Raw genomic sequence first — 21736 nt, 5'->3', positions numbered from 1 at the left:
ACTGGCTGTCATGACAGCATTATAACAGCCAGTCTTATCCTTATTAGATCATTATTACAAACTGGTTACTAATTCGACAATTAAATTTACTGAAATCAGTCAAAACAACTCCTCTGCACTTCACACACAACACAGCACACTTTTCTCAATATTTAATCATGACGATAACACATGAATTACGTGGTAGTAATTTGAAAGCAGCTGGTGTAAAACTAGCCTGCTGGGGTTATTTCAGTCCACTCTGCCCACTTAGTTAATTAACCCTTACAGTGTCTCCTTCTGGCTCACGGGATTAGTCAGCTCTTTCTCTGAACTGTAATTCCTACCATACAAATACACAGCCGGCAGACAGATACACAACAAGCAAACAAATAGGACAGCAAACTGAAGTTATGCAAGGGAATTATTTATTTAAGCAAATATTGATGGGGACCAAATCGATCAAATTCATTGTGAACAATACAGTTACCAATTGTCATGACAGATAATCTCTGTTAGGCTTTTACAACCACTGTGCATTGGCAAACCAAATAAACACAGTCAATAAAAGCAGACAGACAAAAGTTAACAAGGTACAACAAGCGTATTTGAGGTTCACAGACAGATTAAATATTGCACATCTCATAATAGTTTAGAAATATATCTTTAAATACAGTTTTGGTGTTTAAATCTGCTTGTTGTCTCAGTTAGCTTGGCTTTGTCAGGTGGTCTAAGCATATCGAACCAGATATCTGACCCCAGGAAATACAGAAGTAATCAGCTTTAAACATTATTTTAACATAACCTGAAATACACTCAATACAAAAGAGTAGTAAGATGTTCAAAACAAAACTGTACATTCACTCCCAAAAAGGAGTTATAAGAAAAAGTAAGCCCACTACAGTTCTCACTGGCCACCAGCAGCAGCAGCCTGGGGGAAACAATACAAAATGTGACAGTCAGCATAACTGCAATGGTTTTTATATGACCACATATAGACTGAAAAGTAAATGTTGTTACCTTCATCTTCTCAATAATGTTCCTGTTCACGTTTCCACCAATAGCACGCAGCAGTTTGGGTGTGGGCGGTTTGGGTCCGAACAGGGCCAGGCCTTTCTTCTTGTCCTCTTCTGCTTTAGCTGCTGCTGGACCCTTGGACTTCATGAGTTTCCTGTACAAACAGACACAGAGAGAATGACTGAACAAATGTCTTCTGATACCATTACCATTAAAATGTAAAGCTGACTGAAATATATTGGTAAATATAAATGTCATATATCAGGGGTCCTCAAAGTTTTGATGATTGAGTGTCAATTTAGGGAGCCAGTGTATGATTGAGGGCTGCACAGGAAGAGTGCACACACTAAGAGTTTGTATGGCAAAATATATACTGTGACTGTTTTAAGAGTTGTTTTTAAAATTCCTTTTTATGACATACTACAATTGTAATTCTTAGAACACTACTTTTATTTTTTTACATTTTATGAGATAATACTACGACTTTTTTAATGACTTTTTCATGACAAACAATACTATGACTTTTTTGACAAACAATATGATGACTTTCTAGGACATAATGTACTTTCACTTTTTTAAAATAACTTTTTATGACATACTATACTATGACTTTTTTTTCATAATTTGGGACGACATACTATACTATGACTTTTTTTCATGATTTGGGACGACATACTACACTATGACTTTTTTTCATGGTTTTGAAACGACATGCTATACCATGACTTTTTTTCATGATTTGGAACAACATACTATACTATGACTTTTTTTCATGGTTTGGGATGACATACTATACTATGACTTTTTTTTTCATGGTTTTGAAACGACATACTATACCATGATTTTTTTCATGATTTGGAACAACATACTATACTATGACTTTTTTTCATGATTTGGAACAACAAACTATACTATGACTTTTTTTTTCATGATTTGGGACGACATACTACACTATGACTTTTTTTTCATGGTTTTGAAACGACATGCTATACTATGACTTTTTCATGATTTGGAACATCATACTATAAGATGACTTTTTTTCATGATTTGGTATGACATACTATACCATGACTTTTTTTCATGATTTGGAACAACATACTATACTATGACTTTTTTTTTCATGGTTTTGAAACGACATGCTATACCATGACTTTTTTTCATGATTTGGAACAACAAACTATACTATGACTTTTTTTTTCATGATTTGGGACGACATACTACACTATGACTTTTTTTTCATGGTTTTGAAACGACATGCTATACTATGACTTTTTCATGATTTGGAACAACATACTATACTATGACTTTTTTTCATGATTTGGTATGACATACTATACCATGACTTTTTTTCATGATTTGGGACGACATACTACACTATGACTTTTTTTCATGGTTTTGAAACAACATGCTATACCATGACTTTTTTTTTCATGATTTGGAACAACATACTATACTATGACTTTTTTTTCATGATTTGGGATGGCATACTACACTATGACTTTTTTTTCATGGTTTTGAAATGACATGCTATACCATGACTTTTTTTTCATGATTTGGAACAACATACTATACCATGACTTTTTTTCATGATTTGGAACAACATACTATACTATGACTTTTTTCATGATTTGGGATGACATACTACACTATGACTTTTTTTTCATGATTTGGGACGACATACTATACTATGACTTTTTTTTCATGGTTTTGAAACGACATGCTATACCATGACTTTTTTTCATGATTTGGGACGACATACTATACTATGACTTTTTTTTTCATGGTTTTGAAACGACATGCTATACCATGACTTTTTTTTCATGATTTGGAACAACATACTATACTATGACTTTTTTTTCATGGTTTTGAAACGACATACTATACCATGACTTTTTTTCATGATTTGGAACAACATACTATACTATGACTTTTTTTTCATGATTTGGAACAACATGCTATACTATGACTTTTTTTCATGGTTTTGAAACGACATGCTATACCATGACTTTTTTTCATGATTTGGAACAACATACTATACTATGACTTTTTTTCATGATTTGGGACGACATACTATACTATGACTTTTTTTTCATGGTTTTGAAACGACATGCTATACCATGACTTTTTTTCATAATTTGGAACAACATACTATACTATGACTTTTTTTCATGATTTGGGACGGCATACTACACTATGACTTTTTTTTCATGGTTTTGAAATGACATGCTATACCATGACTTTTTTTTTATGATTTGGAACAACATACTATACCATGACTTTTTTTCATGATTTGGAACAACATACTATACTATGACTTTTTTCATGATTTGGGACGACATACTACACTATGACTTTTTTTTCATGATTTGGGACGACATACTATACTATGACTTTTTTTTCATGGTTTTGAAACGACATGCTATACCATGACTTTTTTTCATGATTTGGGATGACATACAATACTATGACTTTTTTTTCATGGTTTTGAAACGACATGCCATACCATGACTTTTTTTCATGATTTGGAACAAATTACTATACTATGACTTTTTTTTCATGGTTTTGAAACGACATACTATACTATGACTTTTTTTCATGATTTGGAACAACATACTATACTATGACTTTTTTTTTAATGATTTGGAACAACATGCTATACTATGACTTTTTTTCATGATTTGGGACGACATACTACACTATGACTTTTTTTTCATGGTTTTGAAACGACATGCTATACCATGACTTTTTTTCATGATTTGGAACAACATACTATACTATGACTTTTTTTTCATGATTTGGGACGGCATACTACACTATGACTTTTTTTTCATGGTTTTGAAATGACATGCTATACCATGACTTTTTTTTCATGATTTGGGACAACATACTATACCATGACTTTTTTTCATGATTTGGAACAACATACTATACTATGACTTTTTTCATGATTTGGGACGACATACTACACTATGACTTTTTTTTCATGATTTGGGACGACTCTGGCAATCAGTAATGATGCTCATTATGTATGCCCTTGAAACCGAGCTGCACCAATCACATCGGTGTATCTGATATAGGCGGGCCAGACGCAAGCTAAACAGATGACGACAGCGCTGTGATGATGAAGTCTGGAATCAGTCAGTAAACATTGCAAGATGGCTATGGATGAACACCAGTTGTTTGAAACGGCTTTGGCCGCTACAATGAACGAGTTAGACTTGGCTTTTTCTCTAAAAGAGGAACAGAAGACGGTGCTCAAGTATTTCCTTTGCAAGAAGGACGTTATTGCTGTTTTGTCGACCGGATACGTTAAGAGTCTAACCTACCAGTTATCTCCGCTGGTAGCTAAGCGTATACGTCACCCCGTGTATTGTTCTGATTGGTCGTAGTGTTATCCAATTGCGTGCAGTGATATTTACAAATACATGCTTGGTGCCCCCCCTTGAGTTGGGCCATTTTCATTACTCATGGCCAGACCCTAAATCTTTCTAGATTTGGGTCTGGATTTCCAGGCTACTATACTATGACTTTTTTTCATGATTTTGGTCTACATAGTACACAATGACTTTTTTATGACACACTAAACTATTACTCTTTTATGACTTTTGACATAAAATATTGTGACTTTTTTCATGACATATTATACACTGACTTTTGATGACATTCTTTGCTATGATTTTTTTAAGACATATGTGACAACTGTCCTCCTGTTCACTAAATAGCTGTGTTGCTGGTGCTCCTCTTGTGTCGCAGGAATTGAGAGGAGGGTCTACGGCTGACTGAGCCACATTTGGGCCCGCTGTCTGGTCTGGGAAAAATACATCCTCCCATCGTCAGTATCCAACTCTGTCGGCATGAGGACAGCCCTGTGTTTTCTTCTTTGTCATGCACATACACTGCTACGCACCCTCATATGTATTTCATCAATGAGCTACTGACACTACATGTTGTATTGTTTAATCTAACTCATGTTGTTGTAATTAAACTATCATTGTTGTCAGCAACTTCGTTTGGTCTCTCGTTTCTGTTGCAGCTTATGAGCTGGTCTATGACACATATCATTCCATGAGTTTTTTCATGGTTTTGGACTACAAACTATATTATGACATTTTTGTCATGATTTGGGACGACATACTATACTATGACTTTTTTTCATGATTTGGGACGACATACTATACCATGACTTTTTTCATGATTTGGGATGACATACATGAATTTTTTTCATGATTTGGGATGACATACTATACTCGGACTTTTTTCATGATTTGGGATGACATACTATACTCGGACTTTTTTCATGATTTGGGATGACATACTATACTATGACTTTTTTCATGATTTGGGATGACATACATGAATTTTTTTCATGATTTGGGACGACATACTATACAATGACTTTTTTCATGATTTGGGATGACATACATGAATTTTTTTCATGATTTGGGACGACATACATGACTTTTTCATGATTTGGGACGACATACTATACTATGACATTTTTTCATGGTTTTGGACGACATACTATACTATGACTTTTTGTCATGACATGGGACGACATAATATACTATGACTTTTTCATGATTTGGGACGACATACTATACAATGACTTTTTTCATGATTTGGGATGACATACATGAATTTTTTTCATGATTTGGGACGACATACATGACTTTTTCATGATTTGGGACGACATACTATACTATGACATTTTTTCATGGTTTTGGACGACATACTATACTATGACTTTTTGTCATGACATGGGACGACATAATATACTATGACTTTTTCATGATTTGGGACGACATACTATATTAAGACTTTTTTTCGTGGTTTTGGATGACATACTATACTACGACTTTTTTCATGATTTGGGACGACATACAATACTATGACTTTTTTTCATGGTTTTGGATGACATACTATACTACGACTTTTTTCATGATTTGGGACGACATACAATACTATGACTTTTTTTCATGGTTTTGGACAGCATACTATACTATGACTTTTTTCATGATTTGGGACGACATACTATACTACGACTTTTTTCATGATTTGGGACGACATACAATACTATGACTTTTTTTCATGGTTTTGGACAGCATACTATACTATGACTTTTTTTCATGATTTGGGACGACATACTGTACTATGACTTTTTTCCATGGTTTTGGACGACATACTATACTGTTACTTTTTTTCATGGTTTGGGACGACATACATGACTTTTTTCATGATTTGGGATGACATACATGAATTTTTTTCATGATTTGGGACAACATACTATACTATGATTTTTTTTCATGATTTGGGACGACATACTATGCTATGACTTTTTTTCATGATTTGGGACGACATACATGACTTTTTCATGATTTGGAACGACATACTATACTATGACTTTTTTTTCATGATTTGGGACGACATACTATACCATGACTTTTTTTTCATGATTTGGGATGACATACATGACTTTTTTTCATGATTTGGGACGACATACTATACGATGACTTTTTTTCATGATTTGGGACGACATACATGACTTTTTTTCATGATTTCCGATGACATACTATACTATGAAGTTTTTTTCATGATTTCCGATGACATACTATACTATGACTTTTCTTTCATGGTTTTTGACGACATATTATACTATGACTTTTTTTCATGATTTGGGACGACATACTATACTATGAATTTTTTTCATGATTTGGGATGACATACATGACTTTTTTTCATGATTTGGGATGACATACTATACTATGACTTTTTTTCATGATTTGGGACAACATACTATACTATGACTTTTTTCATGATTTGGGACGACATACTATACTATGACTTTTTTTCATGATTTGGGATGACATACTATACTATGAAGTTTTTTTCATGATTTCCAATGACATACTATACTAGGACTTTTCTTTCATGGTTTTTGACGACATATTATACTATGACTTTTTTTCATGATTTGGGACGACATACTATACCATGACTTTTTTTCATGATTTGGAACAACATACTATACTATGACTTTTTTTCATGATTTGAGACGACATACTACACTATGACTTTTTTTTCATGGTTTTGAAATGACATGCTATACCATGACTTTTTTTCATGATTTGGAACAACATACTATACTATGACTTTTTTTCATGATTTGGGACGACATACTACACTATGACTTTTTTTTCATGGTTTTGAAACGACATGCTATACCATGACTTTTTTTTCATGATTTGGGACGACATACTATACTATGACTTTTTTTTTCATGGTTTTGAAACGACATACTATACTATGACTTTTTTTTCATGATTTGGAACAACATACTATATTATGACTTTTTTTTCATGATTTGGGACAACATGCTATACTATGACTTTTTTCATGATTTGGAACGACATACTATACTATGACTTTTTTTTCATGATGTGGAACAACATGCTATACTATGACTTTTTTCATGATTTGGAATGACATACTATACTATGACTTTTTTTTCATGATTTGGGACGACATGCTATACCATGACTTTTTTTTCATGATTTGGGACAACATACAATACTATGACTTTTTTTTCATGGTTTTGAAATGACATACTATACTATGACTTTTTTTCATGATTTGGAACAACATACTATACTATGACTTTTTTTCATGATTTGGGACAACATACAATACTATGACTTTTTTTTTCATGGTTTTGAAACGACATACTATACTATGACTTTTTTTTCATGGTTTTGAAACGACATACAATACTATGACTTTTTTTTCATGATATGGGACGATATGCTATATTATGACTTTTTTTTCATGATTCGGGACAACATACAATACTATGACTTTTTTTCATGGTTTTGAAATGACATACTATACTATGACTTTTTTTCATGATTTGGAACAACATACTATACTATGACTTTTTTTTCATGATTTGGAACAACATACTATACTATGACTTTTTTTCATGACTTGGGACGACATACTATACTATGACATTGTTTAAATAAGTTTTTATGACATACAATACTATGACTTTTTTTCCATGACTTGGAACGACATAGTACACTATGACATTTTTAAATAACTTTTTATGACATACTATACTATAACTTTTTTTCATGACTTGGGACAACATACTATACCATGACTTTTTTTCATGACTTGGGACGACATACTATACTATGACATTTTTTCATGGTTTTGGACGACATACTATACTATGACTTTTTTTCATGATTTTGGATGACATACTATACTATGACTTTTTTTCATGACTTGGGACGACATACTATACTATGACATTTTTTCATGGTTTTGGACGACATACTATACTATGACATTTTTTCATGATTTTGGATGACATACTATACTATGACTTTTTTTCATGATTTTGGACGACATACTATACTATGACTTTTTTTCATGATTTTGGATGACATACTATACTATGACATTTTTTCATGATTTGGGACGACATACTATATTATGAAGTTTTTTTCATGATTTCCGATGACATACTATACTATACTATACTATGACTTTTCTTTCATGGTTTTTGATGACATACTATACTATGATTTTTTTTCATGATTTGGGACAACATACTATACTATGACATTTTTTCATGGTTTTGGACGACATACTTTACTATGACTTTTTTCATGATTTGGGACGACATACTATACTATGACTTTTTTTCATGATTTGGGACGACATACTATACTATGACTTTTTTCATGATTTGGGACAAAATATTATACTATGACCTTTTGACAAGGTTCTGAACGACATATTATACTATTGCTATTTTGACATACCATAACATGACATTTTTACAATTATAAATATATATATACTATATACTATTTCTTTTTTAGTGTTTTTTGACATGCTATGCTATGAGTTATTATGTGATATATTATTCTATGAGGCTTAATACTTTCCTGACATAGTATATTATGACTCTTTAGCGATACTATTCTTTTATAATATGCTATACAATGACTTTTTGATGACTTTACTATAGTATGATTTTATTTGTCCTTTAATGACATACTATACTATGTCTTTTTCACGTCACACTATAATATGACTTTTCTGACATACCATTGTATCATTATGGTATGCTATATGACTTTTTTATTATGTACTAGACTATGACTTTGCTTAATGGCATACTACACTAAGATGTTTTAATAACACTTTCAGACATAATATACAATAACATCTTTAAAACATGCAATACTGCAACTGTTTATGAATATTTATGTCACAATATTGCATTTATTCATGACTTACTACACTACGTCATTTTTTTATGACACAGTATTCTAAGAATTTCTTATCACTTATCTAGTGAAAATAATACATGCTTTTCCCAGTTTTTTTTTTTTTTTTTTTTTTTTTTTTTTTACATAATTCTAAATTTACCAACTTTCAGAGGATATTTAGGAGGTGAACAATTTTAATTATTTTAAGTCATTTTTATATTGGGGAATAATAATTTGCAAAAATTATAAAAGGTTACTCAATACTTAAAATAATCACTACTTACAGGCCTAAGGTCTGTAGAATGTCAGTTAGTTTGCTAATTTGTTTAGACTGCCACTATTACGGTATTATTACTGCATCACCACCCTCTTGACCTTCTGTTTGCCTTTCGGCCTCTGACTCACCTTCCCTTCCTGGCCAACACTTTCTGAGACTCTGGGTAGTGGACCAGGATGTCAAACAGATCTTTCTTCTCCAGCACAAAGAGATTAGCAAAGCCGTAGGCCTTGACATTAGCTGTCCGCCTGTTCCCTCCATCTTTGGACGACTGCAACAGACTAAGAAATAAGAACATTTTATGACTGAAAGTTCCCCAGACAGTGTTCTTTGTTTGTGGATTTTAATCTATTATCTTCTAATTAGGAGCATTACATCGTTACACATTAAACGCCTCTGCTGATGTTTATCAAAGTGTAAAAATTTAAATTTACAATGCTCTGAGATTTCTGTCGTTAGACTGTGTATTCAGTCTGAAAATAACAAAGGGTGAAATTTTTCTCACCTGATTTCTCCAAACACACAACCAGCCTTCAGTGTGACAAACACAATACTGTTGTCAGGTCCTCCCACCACCTGCACCGCTCCACTTTTAATGATGTACATCTCTTTACCGATGTCCCCCTGCAGAGAGGGCAAAGTCACAAACAAATGCCGAAAAACTACAAATGCTGTACAGAAGACTAGACAGCAGATATTTACACAAAGGCTGTACTTAAGGGTTTTGAAGGATGATTGATTCAAATAAAACGTTCACATCTGGAATCTAGGAGAGTGATAATAAGAACATGAACTCACTTTTTTTACGACAAAGTCTCCAGGTAAATAGACAATAGACTTCAGCCTGAGTAACATGTCTACTAACATCTGCTGGTCACAGCCCTGTGGGACAAAAGACATTTGACTGACTCATTGTCCAAACTGCAGGATTCATGTTTTTTTGATTCATGTTTTGTGGCGTCTTGAAAAGGCACCTTGAAAAGATCAATCTTCTGAAAGGTGGCCAGGTTGATGTCAACAGCGATGGCAGTCCTCATCACCAGAGGCATCTTATCCAGCAGCTCGGACTCATCTGAAAGCATCAGATTAAACAGAAAAGATTATTGTGGGGAATAAGTGAGTGCCAAATAAGTCTGGAGCTACAGAGGGCAGTAGTGCCCCTTTTTGAAGGTGATATAGGACATGTGAAGGACTGAGTGGTTTGGTCAGTTTCAAGGCTTTCAAAGTAACACTTTGTCCCGTATTACTGACCCAGCATGCCCTGAGCGTCCCAGGTGTAGGTGTACCAAGTGCGGACTCGGTTTTGAACCAAAGAGGGGATGCGGTTGTTCACCATGTAGGCCACACAGCCATCCATGGAGGATCGGAAGTAGGTCTGTCCTGCTGTGGCTGCACCGATGACATCTCTCATCTGAGGCAAGATGATGGTGAGAATCAAAACATGACCTGAGGAAAACTTTGATTAATTGGTTAACTTCTGCTGTCAGCTGGGGTTTGTTGTTAAAATGCTACATTTAGCACATTTAACAAGGTTTTTGACAGTCAAGACTCCACAGGGAACCAGTGAAATACAACAATGGGTGGAATGACGGATGATGGGATGTTAGTGAATATACTACGGTTACATGACTGAGGATTGTCAGTTATTTCTAACACGACAGGTGTCATTCATGTGTCACTACATCACTACACTGATGAGACAACTGGGAAAAGATATGCTAATTTAGAGATGCTAATTTCTACCAGGTGTCCAGAGGAAGTGAGAACGCCGGGACTCATGCTACGGGCAGGGTGTGTCTCTGTTACCTGTCCAATCAAACTGGAGAACACAAAGACGCCCACGAAAAAGTTACTCATCTGAAAGCCAATCTCAAAGACGGTATGGGGTTCGCTAAGACCCCCGATGTTGATCAGACTGCGGACAGCATGGTAGTAACAACGCAGGTACCTGTGGAGACGATAGGGGCGTTAGAGGGGCTGTCACAAACAACGCTATGTAGATAGATGTATGTGTGTGTGCATGTGTTTGGGAGGAATTATTGTTATTTCTCCTTTTTTTTCCAAGTTTGATTCCCTTGATGTCTTGCTGCAAAATCCAAAATGCAAAATGCCAAAAAAAAAACCCTTGCAAAATAAAAGAAAAGAAAGACGAAAAAACAAGTTGCCCAAAAGCCACACAAAAAAAAAAGATTAAAGATAATATTACAAATGAACTACCTGGCCGAGAATGATGGACATAAACAATGCCCCAAAAAGGTAGTTAGTCATCTGAAAGATGTGTTCGAACATGGTCTCTGGAAATGGCAACTCAGCGATCATCAGCAGGGACTTCTCCGCATAGAAGAAGCAGCTGAGGTAACTGCAGCAGCAGCAGAGATGGAACATACAGGACATTTTTAATTTGTAAATCTCTGTGTGTGTCTCAAAGATGAAAACACCTGACACTCTGCTGCAGTGCAGCAAGCATTGAAAGGATTCTAAAAGCTTTGTGTTGTCTTTGATATTCATGTCACATTTTGCCATATATGATCAACACAGCAGGTTTTTTGTCTTTAACAGCCAAAGATAACCTTTTTAACTCTAACTCAACGTAAAAACATAATTACATGAAGCTATTTTTAACAAATACGCAAACATAATTTATTAAAATGATATTGCTTGGTTTTGCTTGGACTTTCTGTAAAAATAAATAATTAAATAAGTAAAAAAGAGAGAATTTTTTTTCCCAGGATCATTTTTCTATCTTTGTGTGTTTGTTTAGACTGCATAGAGAAATTAAAACTCACCTGGAAGAAAATAAGATTGCTTTCAGGCCTGTTTAGAACTTTGGGTGGAGGTGCACTTCAGCCTCTTGTGGCCAAAATGAGCATTACAACAACAAACCAACCTTTAAAAATGATCCTAGCAAAACTGTTTTTTTTTCACATGGCAAAAAAATTAAAAGAACTAAGAAAAAAAAACTTTTTAAGTCATAAAAAGAAAGAGGATAAAGAGAATTTAGATCAGACTTAGAAAATGGATAAACATATTTTTCACCCACCTGCCTCTCAGGGCCTCCCTATGGTAATTTACTAGTAGTGGTGACTGTAGTAATAGTATAGTAAATTATAGTCAGAAAGAGCACATTAAATGTTCTTAGAACAATGTTTAAGATACGGAAGTGTATTGCATTCACTTGACAAATAAAAAAAGCCCTGTTTTTCTGAGTAATTTTTTCCCTGTTTTTCGTGGTAATTTTTTTTCTGTTTTTCGGGGTAATTTTTTTTCCTGAACGAGGAGACGAGATACTTCAAAATCTCGGGAGAAGCTCCCATCTGGCACCTGCAAATGACCGGTGCCTGCGTAAAGTCGACAAACTAATGATAACACCATCTATATGACGTTAAGACAAGAGTATCTCCCAGCGTCTCAAACCCAAAACAAAGTGAAACTGGATTAAACTAAACAAGCGGGTCATGTTTGCTTCCATTATATCGAGCTCTCAAGAAAGGAATGCAAACGTCTGTTGTTCTATTGCTCTCTTAACTCAGAAAAAAATACTCAGAAAAACAGAAAAAAATTACCCTGAGAAATTTAAAAAAATACCGCGAAAAACAGAAACAAAATTCCCTCGATAAACAGAAAAAAAATTACCACAAAAAACAGAAAATATTACACCGTAAAACAGAAAAATAAAAGAATTACTCCGAAAAACAGAAGAAATTACTCAATTAAACAGATTTTTTAAAAATTTGTCAGGTGAATGCAATACGCTTCCGTATTAAGAAGAGTGCAATCAGGAGAAAAAACAAACAAGAATGTGATTCACTCAAACACAAGTAAGGATATAAAGGTTTTTTACTTACGCACTGCCCAGACCAGAGTAGACCCATTTAGTTGTCCCAATGCCCTGGTAGTCTGACGCCACGTAATAGAAGCAGGCGTTGATATGGAGCATGAAGAGGAGATAGCCGATGGTCCGAATCACTCTGATGGAAAAATAAAGAGAAGTTTGTCTCTTTCTCAGTTTCTTTTTCCACATCTTCATGAAGTTAAAGGGGAGTTTCTGTCTGGCCTAGTCTAGTCTTTATTTTAATGATGCATGTATGACAACAACAAAGATGGCATTATTATTATTAACTGTGACTGACCTCCAGATGTACGCCTTGGCCATGATGCTCTCTAGACGATCGCTGAACTCAAAAAACGTATCTGCCTTGAGAATGAGCATGAAAATGTCAGCCAAGGTCACCACAGGAAGGAAACAAAGTCACTACTGTCTTTCACAGCAGAGCTAACACCCAGTAAATTCACCTTCAGGAGGCGATTGGCTCTGAAAATGGATTTGAATCCAAACTGGACGTACAGCAGGTCGAATGGGATGAGGGAGACCATGTCCATCTGTTCGGGAGAGACACATGTGTGAGGTCACTGACATGAGTTTGTAGGTTCAAAGTAGGGCTGCACAATCTCCGTAGGGCTCCGTCTGATTGGCCAAATATATTGACATGTAGCGTGTGAATGCATTCAACATACTAATTATTGCGGTTCAGATACCATGTTGATACTGTGATGAAGGTAAATGTTGGACAGACTGTGCAGGCCTATAGTTTAAAGAATATTCCAGTACCATGAATCTATCCGACTCTCTGTAGTTCTTCCTCGTCATGGCTCTGTCTTTCTGAAAGAAAAAGAATAAATAAATCGTAAAGTCATTCTCAGCATCAGACTCCATCTCCTAGGGTCACATCAGACTTACTATGATGTCTCCTCCTTTGACGAACTGTTTGCGTGACTGGAAGATGACGGAGTCTACGAGGTAGATGAGGTCTGCCAGCACATCCAGGGCGAACCAATAAGGGATGGTGTCCTCAGTGTGGTATGGGAAACACAGACGGGCCGTCATAAACCAGGTGTTGTAGTTGAAGGCCAGAGTCACCAAGCTCAGCCAGGCGATGTAGCGGCGGTCTGTAAAGGGGTCCATGGTGTTTCCCAGCACTGGGTCCATCATGTCCTCAACTGGCTTCAGCATAGTGTCCACTGCGTACCAGGCAGCTTCTCTTAGCTTGGTCTTTATGTCCTTCTCCTCCTTCTTCTCTTCTTTACCCTCTGCTTTCTTTTTCTCCTCCTCCTCTTTCTTCTTCTGCTCGGCCTCCTTCTTCTTCTTCTCCTGCTCCTCTTTCTTCTTCTTCTCAGCCTCCTCCTTTTTTATCCGGTCCTCCTCTGCTTGTCTTTTCCTCTCCTCTATGACCTCTGCGTAGTTGTCTTTGCGCAGCAGGGGTGCTGACAGAACAGTATTACGACTCAGAGATGTGTGATGCAATTTAAATATTTGTGGCTTATGAAGAACTAATGATAACTATCATCAGTTTTTGTGCTTCCTAACACAGCTGAAGTGAAGCTCCAATAATTCTGTGTTTGTACTCACTGACAGGAGGGGTGATCTCTGGGGATGAAGCATGGGGATCAATCACTTTGTCCTTATAGAGCTGCAGTCTCTCCCTCATGCGTGTGACGATGGCTCTGAGCTGCTCGTCAGAGTACTTGTTGATGACGATGGGTGGAGGTGGAGGAGGTGCCTCCTCTTGTCTGAAATTGGAAAATACATCAGGAAATTTAGGATTTTCCTAAAAAACAATGTATAGGCTCAGACAGAAGTGATCATGCTCAATCAAATTAGCATCGTTCAGCTCATTGTTTTGGTTTTCTACACCACAACTTTTTTGCTCTGGTTCGCTCTCACCTCTCTCTTAGCACGGCTGGCCACAGCAGGCACCTGTTGCTTTAAATAAAATCTCTAAAACCCACTGTGCACACCCTGCTCAGCACCAAACAGCATCTGTCACAGTTATTTACTAGCTGGTGAATATGGTGGAGCATTTAGCAGCTAAAGTAGAGACCAGAAACAGAGGTGACATTGGGTCTTGGGCTGCTCCCATCTTATCTATGTGCTGGACAGTATTCTTTGAACATAGGACTTGTATTTGTCGTCTGTACCAAAAGTTCGTACAAAGAGTGGAAAGAGTGGTTTTTATATATTCCACACCGTCAGACTGGAATTTATTTGCAAAGTGGTCTAAAACTCAATGAGCCCATCTCATCAAATGCCTTTAAATCTATTTTGAAAGACGGCCTGTGCTGCATTTGGTTCCCCCAAAGTCTGTTCTTCTGTTCTTTTTGTTTACATGTACTTGTCATGTACATGTCGTGCTGCTGACTATCTTAGCCAGGACTCCTCTGAAAAAAAGATGTTTAATTTGAATCAACTGATCCTGGTTAAATAAATAAATAAATAAAATATCTAGTTAAGCTCATATGTCACTGTTGTGTTCACAGTTTTTTTTCTGCTGCCTGCAAGTGGCTAAAAAAATCAGTTACTGCAGGTTTAAATCTAAATGTAAATTGAAAAAAAATAATAATAATCTGAACGTTATATCATGGCTACAGGGTCATCAATCATGATTTATGATGTCAGATAAAGACATTCCTACTGTGAAATGACATTTGAAGTGGAGAGGCTCAGCTGACTGTGACACAGGCAGCTTCAGCAGCACAGACAGGACGGGGGCATCTGTGCTCATGTGGTGCCCCCTAATGGACACAATTCAGCAGTACATGTGGCTGACAGAAGGAGGTGGATGTATTTATGTCACATCATCTGAAATAAATCAGCAGTGCGTCATAACTGCCTGAAGCTCGACAGTATTTAGAAACATGTTTAACTTAAAGGTAGGGTCTGGAGGATTTTCCAGTTGCTGTTTGTAAACACACATTCAAATTCGGCCCCTCCTCTCAGGCTCAACTCTCCCGGGTGTACGGAGCCCGGTGGTACGGAAGAAGGCTTCACAGAAGAGGTTCAGGCAAGGCTCGCGCTGGTGCACGCTTGGACACGTTCGGGCACGGCATCTGCGCTCTCTCACTGGCTGGGGAAATCTCCGCCCAGAAGCGGTCCGAGCTCACAAAAACATCAAAATACAGTTAAAGGGCAGGAGCTCTGCAAACAGAGTCACCACCACACATGAGTAGAAGCCCATAGGTGATGATTAAGCAGGATTTCATTTGTATATGTCTATGTTTTGTTGTGTTTGAAAATCCTCCAGATCCTACCTTTAAGCACTTTTAATCAAATGAAAGACAATAAAAAAATGTTTTAGTAGTTTACAACAGGCTAAACAGAGAGGCACAAAGATGACACCGCCTTGTTTCCACTGACAGTGTAGGATGTGGTCTTTATAACAATACTGTGTGTGCACTGTGCTGATGTAGAGAGCTGTCCTCCACAGTGGGGCGCTCCACGTGAGTTTGGGGTACAAAGTGAAAGAGAGTGGGCATTACTACTGAGCTCAAAGGTGAGTGAGATGCTTCTCTCCTTTGGCCCAAACTTTACCTGAGTCTACCCTCAGGTGGTAACGGGTGTCAGTACTATACCAAAAGTGTTTGCTGGAAACAGGGCTTATGATTCGAGGCTAAAGCTAGCTACATAAACATGAGTCTCCTACCCCAGGTTAGGTTTCTCTTAAGCCTGAAAACTGAGCCAAGAGGAAGTGCATAAGTCTACTATTCTGTCACACAACTTTAATTAGAATATGCTCACATGTTTTTTTTTCCCAAATCACCAAAACAAGAGCAACAAAACCTGCATACCCCATCTTTAATCAGCCAGTTTTTGCAGAGGTGCACAAGATCTTTTTATAACACACCTATATCAGTCTGGCCCTGCTGCACAGCACAGTATGTAAGACAGCTGAGAGCTATTTATTCCACACGTCACTCACGATGATGGCTAACACCTCTGCCTGTGCTCCACACATGATCCACTGCTGAAACATGTACAACATGTCTCCTCATTTGGAGAAGTAACGTGTGTTTACAGCTGCGAGGATCAGCCGAATCTGTCGCCTTCATGGTTTTTATTGCCGGTCCAGAAGCAGCCCCGGTGAGCTTCTTAAACCTTAAAAGCTGAAAAGCTTTTAATCCACTTTGGGGTCATCCCCCTCCTTATATGCATGTTGCAGCAGGGGATAAAGATCTCACATGCTGCACTCATCTCTGAGGGCTCTCTCTGTCCTGCTCTGTCATCTCACCAGGGAATCTGATTAATTAGTGTCCACTGGGTGATTAATCTGATACTGGTTTGTGGTGTCAGTGTCTTGGCAGGCGTGGGTTTTGGTAAGTGAAAGTGGAGGTTGGAGGCTCGAGGGATAAATACACAACATCTACTCTCTTTAATTGCCCATGCTATATATATCTAATGTCTACCCTGCAATTAGACGTGCGTGAACAAAGCAGGTAGGAGAAACACTGGGTGATGATGATGATGATGATGGTGTGACCGTTGGTAAAATAATGCAGCTACAGAAAGGTGTAGGTGTTACCCCTCAGGTTTGGCTTGATCAGGGTTAGCTGGAGCTGCTGCGGGGGCTGGTGCTGGAGCAGAGGCTGGTGCCGGAGCCAGAGCTGGAGCTGGAGCTGGGGCCGCTGCTGGAGCTGGAGCTGGAGCCGGGTCTGATTTTGAGAGAGGGGAACAATCATAGTTACATTTCATCTCCACCAGATCTGATTTCTTTTGGAATGCAGGTTTTTAAACCCCTGAAATATATTGTTTTTTCTTTTGCATGTTGAATTTCATTTACACATTTGTTCCCTGTAAATCACTTTGTAACTTTGCTTTTGAAAAAAAAAACAGTGCCACACAAACAATGTCTTTTAATTACGTTTAAAGTGGGTTAGCTGAAGCATCTGGCAATGTATAGATTCTTGCGAACGTAATTCCTCTCAATCATCACTTATGACCCACTAGAAGTGTGTGGAAATGTAAACATCTGCAGAGACCCTGCTGCAAGTTGGGCAGGGACTTTATGAATTTATTTTTTACACGTTTATACATTATACTTTTTTTTTATTGTTTTCTTGAGAACAAAGAGAAAAAAAAATGAGCGAACAGCAACCTCCACCATGACACATAGTTACCTGTACATATAATAATAAATCACAAGATTGCAGAAGTATATTAAAGAACACATTATTCATAAACATAAAAGTATAATAAAAGTATAATAATAAAAAATATGATTATTAATAATAAGAATGAATAAAAAATATATATATGTTGAAAATTAAATAGACAAAATAAAATTTAAAAAGATAAAATAATAAAATAAATAGTAAAAAAAAATTAAACAAAAATAATAATAATAATGATAATAATAATAATATTAATGAATAAACAAGGTACATACCTAATGTGTGTATGAGGCCCCTCCAAGGCACATTTATTAAAATGTAAATATAAATACATATATATGTGTGAAAATTAAATAGACAAAATAAAATGAAAAGAAAGATAAAACAATATAATAAATAATAAAATAAATAATACATAAAAAATAAAATAAAACAAATACAAACAAAATCAAATATTATACAAAATCAAAATTAGCTAAATGAAGGTTGCAACAGAACTATTCAGTAGTACACAGCACCAAAAAAAAAAAAAAAAAGTCATATATAGTGAGGTCAAACGCCAAGCTGTAGGTCTTCACTTTCACCTTCAATGCTGATAGTGTTTACAAACAGTAGCCGACAATACCTGCATAGTGTACCTTCCTAGTTTCTACAAGTTTTTAAGTTCCTTGAAAAACAAATCCCTCAGAATGACACTGTCTACATGTAGTTCACGTGACTCTAAAGAATCTCAATCCAGTATCAATTATTTTACAGGGAAGTATAATTAATTATATAAACTGTAGTTTAAGAATGTGATGGGTTTTTTTTTTTTACATATATTACGTCCATATAGCCAGATTTGGTGCATGAGTTGCAGCTCTCAGGTTTTCAGAGACATTAAGTAAGAGAATAATTAGCTGTACTGGGTGACAGGACCGAGATGGATGACCCACCCATTGTGCTTGATGCCAGCATCGCTCTGAGACAGGTGTCCAAGCTGTGAGCAACACAATCAACAAGTCGCTGAAACTCAATTCATGCTATAGACCTCAGAGAGCAGGCACGATCACGCTCGGACAGACAATGAGCTCAAGAGAAGTCGAACGACGTGAACTTTTCATATTGATAAGCTGTCACCAGTCAGTGTGTGTTATTGTTGTGTGTTGTCTGGTGTCTTAATAATCGGATTTTCTTCTTGATCGATATCTCAGCCTTACAAGTGCTCACAGAGCTGATTACAGCTGCTCGATACTTCAGACTTTTGTTTTGAAAAGTGACAGTAATAAGCATTTGAAATGCTTTGAGCACAGCTGCAGACATTGGTGAGCTTGCATGAAAGTGTAAGGAGTGACAACATATTCCTATAGGCTTTGGTGCAAGAGACATAAAAGCTAATAAACTCAATTTGAAACATCACACAAAAGCAAAAGGGACGTGCAATATCTCAGCTTCTAAATATGCCATTTGAGCCTCCGCCTTACCCGGCGCTTTGTCCACTTTCTTGTCCTCATTCTCCTTATCGGCTGCTGGCTTCTCCTCCTACAAGACAAATCAACATTTTCCACAAAGTCAGATGCTCGGCCTCATTAGTCAAACCACGGTCATTAGAGAGACGTTTTAATTTAGAGAGCCTTTTTAAAGAAAAGTGAATTTAGCATTTGACAAATGACTCCCCTGCCTGATGGACTCCTTTAAAAACAAGCTGTGTTTGAGATGAAATGAATTTAAAAGTGCCCGTTGGGTAATGAGCGATTTCAATGAGGTCGGTGTAATGAAACAATTTTATTTGATTCTTTGTTGGCGAGAGTACTGAGCAATTGAATGGATGGAGGAGCAGATAAGAAGCCACTGCTGTGATCTTAGGGGGAAAAATGTAACCAAAGTCGCTGCATTACAGGCTGGATAAAATACTTCATTTTTTTGCGGTCATGCTCGATTTCAGTCTTGGCTGCTACTGCTGTTACTGACACAAAGTGAACAGTATGAAAGCTATTGAACGCTTTCAAGAGCATCACACAAGAATCCAATACTCTCTGAGACACTACATGAATAAAAATATCTTACAGTTTATAAAGAATATTTGTATTTACTCAACTGAATATAGAGCACACTCTTTGTTCTACCTTCAAACAGGTCTTACCTTGGCTGGAGCTGGAGCTGGAGCTGGAGCTGGAGCTGGGTCAGGGGTCCCTGAAGCCGCTGGCAACTGCGGGCCACTGAGGAGGCCCTTCAACTTGCCAAACATGTCTAAAAACCTAAAGGTGCATCCGTGTTGCTGTCTGCAAGTAACTATGTCGGGACGGTCAGACTTCCTCAGGAGCTAAAAAATCCCCCTCCTGGATTAACCCTCTCTTTTCGATCCGTCTACCTTTTCTTCTCCTGTTCTTTTAAAGCAACACGTCCTCATAACCAACTTCGCTCCGATGGTATTACTGCTTTTAGCACCACTAATACTCTTGCACAGAGAACAGCCCCCACCACCACCACCAACAGTGGCATCTAAGCCCATCACCATCTCATATAAGATCCCAATAGGCTTACAGGTGACCACTAAAGCAGGGCTGGGACACTCAAGGGCCGCCTATACAGACTGCATTTACGCCTGCACTTATAGTGAATGAAATGCGACTACTCATCATGCCTCAGCCCACATCTTGTTGAATGCTTTGCAGCATATAATGTGCTCCATACATTGGCTGTAACAACAGCGCTGAGTGTGATGAGCAAAAGTGATCAAAATGAAAGCCTTTAATTATCGTATTAACCTCTATAAACACATTTCTGCATACGTGTGCAGAATCTGTAGAAAACAGGCTGATCTGGGTATCAGACGTGTTCTGGTTTGCGTTTGTAATCCGTCTTACTATCAACCAATTTACCCACTACTAAGTCCCTCCCCCAGACGCAGGCTAACCAATCATAGCATAGTATCGGGGCGGCTCAGACCAGGGTCTGAAAACAACACAGCTGTGCTCCATTGATTTAGACTTCCATCATTTTCAGACTGGTTTTGTGGATTTGGAGCTAAATGTTGTGCCTGGGGCACGTCATGTATTAATGATACTCGTTACCTGGAGAGGTTGGAAAAAGATATACGTTTCTTCCCTGTTCCAAAACCAAAATCAAACCCTGAAAAGTGTAGGGTTAGCTAGCTAGCTACTGAAGATATAGCCTACTGAATGTATACACATGCTGCTTTTGCTTTTTAATGATTATAACAGTGAAACAAAGACCGACCCTGCTGTACAGGAACCAG

The 21736-nt window shown here is 37.0% G+C and overlaps 1 protein-coding gene across 1 annotated transcript; it reads right to left on the bottom strand.

Moving 5' to 3' along the window:
- Nucleotides 1-390: 390 nt before the first annotated feature.
- On the bottom strand, nucleotides 391-20998 carry cngb3.2 (cyclic nucleotide gated channel subunit beta 3, tandem duplicate 2). The gene is made up of 17 exons (XM_033638322.2): nucleotides 20621-20998; nucleotides 19962-20019; nucleotides 17910-18039; nucleotides 14963-15123; nucleotides 14294-14817; nucleotides 14165-14215; nucleotides 13849-13935; nucleotides 13686-13750; nucleotides 13401-13523; nucleotides 11362-11503; nucleotides 10807-10966; nucleotides 10530-10627; nucleotides 10354-10437; nucleotides 10061-10179; nucleotides 9684-9836; nucleotides 1000-1150; nucleotides 391-910 (listed from the first exon to the last, which is right to left on the bottom strand). Exons 1-17 carry the CDS (start codon nucleotides 20723-20725, stop codon nucleotides 887-889), a joined length of 2235 nt encoding a protein of 744 aa, XP_033494213.1. The 5' UTR covers nucleotides 20726-20998; the 3' UTR covers nucleotides 391-886.
- Between the last annotated feature and the right edge of the window lie 738 nt (nucleotides 20999-21736).

This window comes from Epinephelus lanceolatus, chromosome 20, assembly GCF_041903045.1.
Source record: "Epinephelus lanceolatus isolate andai-2023 chromosome 20, ASM4190304v1, whole genome shotgun sequence".
Lineage (NCBI taxonomy): Eukaryota > Metazoa > Chordata > Actinopteri > Perciformes > Serranidae > Epinephelus > Epinephelus lanceolatus.
This window is presented reverse-complemented; position numbering and strand designations above follow the sequence as displayed.

What these genes read in the sequence shown, in the direction of transcription:
- cngb3.2 (XM_033638322.2), bottom strand. Translation starts at nt 20,725, where the DNA reads ATGTTTGGCAAGTTGAAGGGCCTCCTCAGTGGCCCGCAGTTGCCAGCG. An exon ending in GCCAAGGCGTACATCTGGAG is followed by an intron (nt 13,524 to 13,685) that starts GTCAGTCACAGT and finishes TTTTTCCATCAG; the next exon opens with AGTGATTCGGACCATCGGCT. An exon ending in TGTGTGTTTGGAGAAATCAG is followed by an intron (nt 9,837 to 10,060) that starts GTGAGAAAAATT and finishes CTTATTTCTTAG; the next exon opens with TCTGTTGCAGTCGTCCAAAG.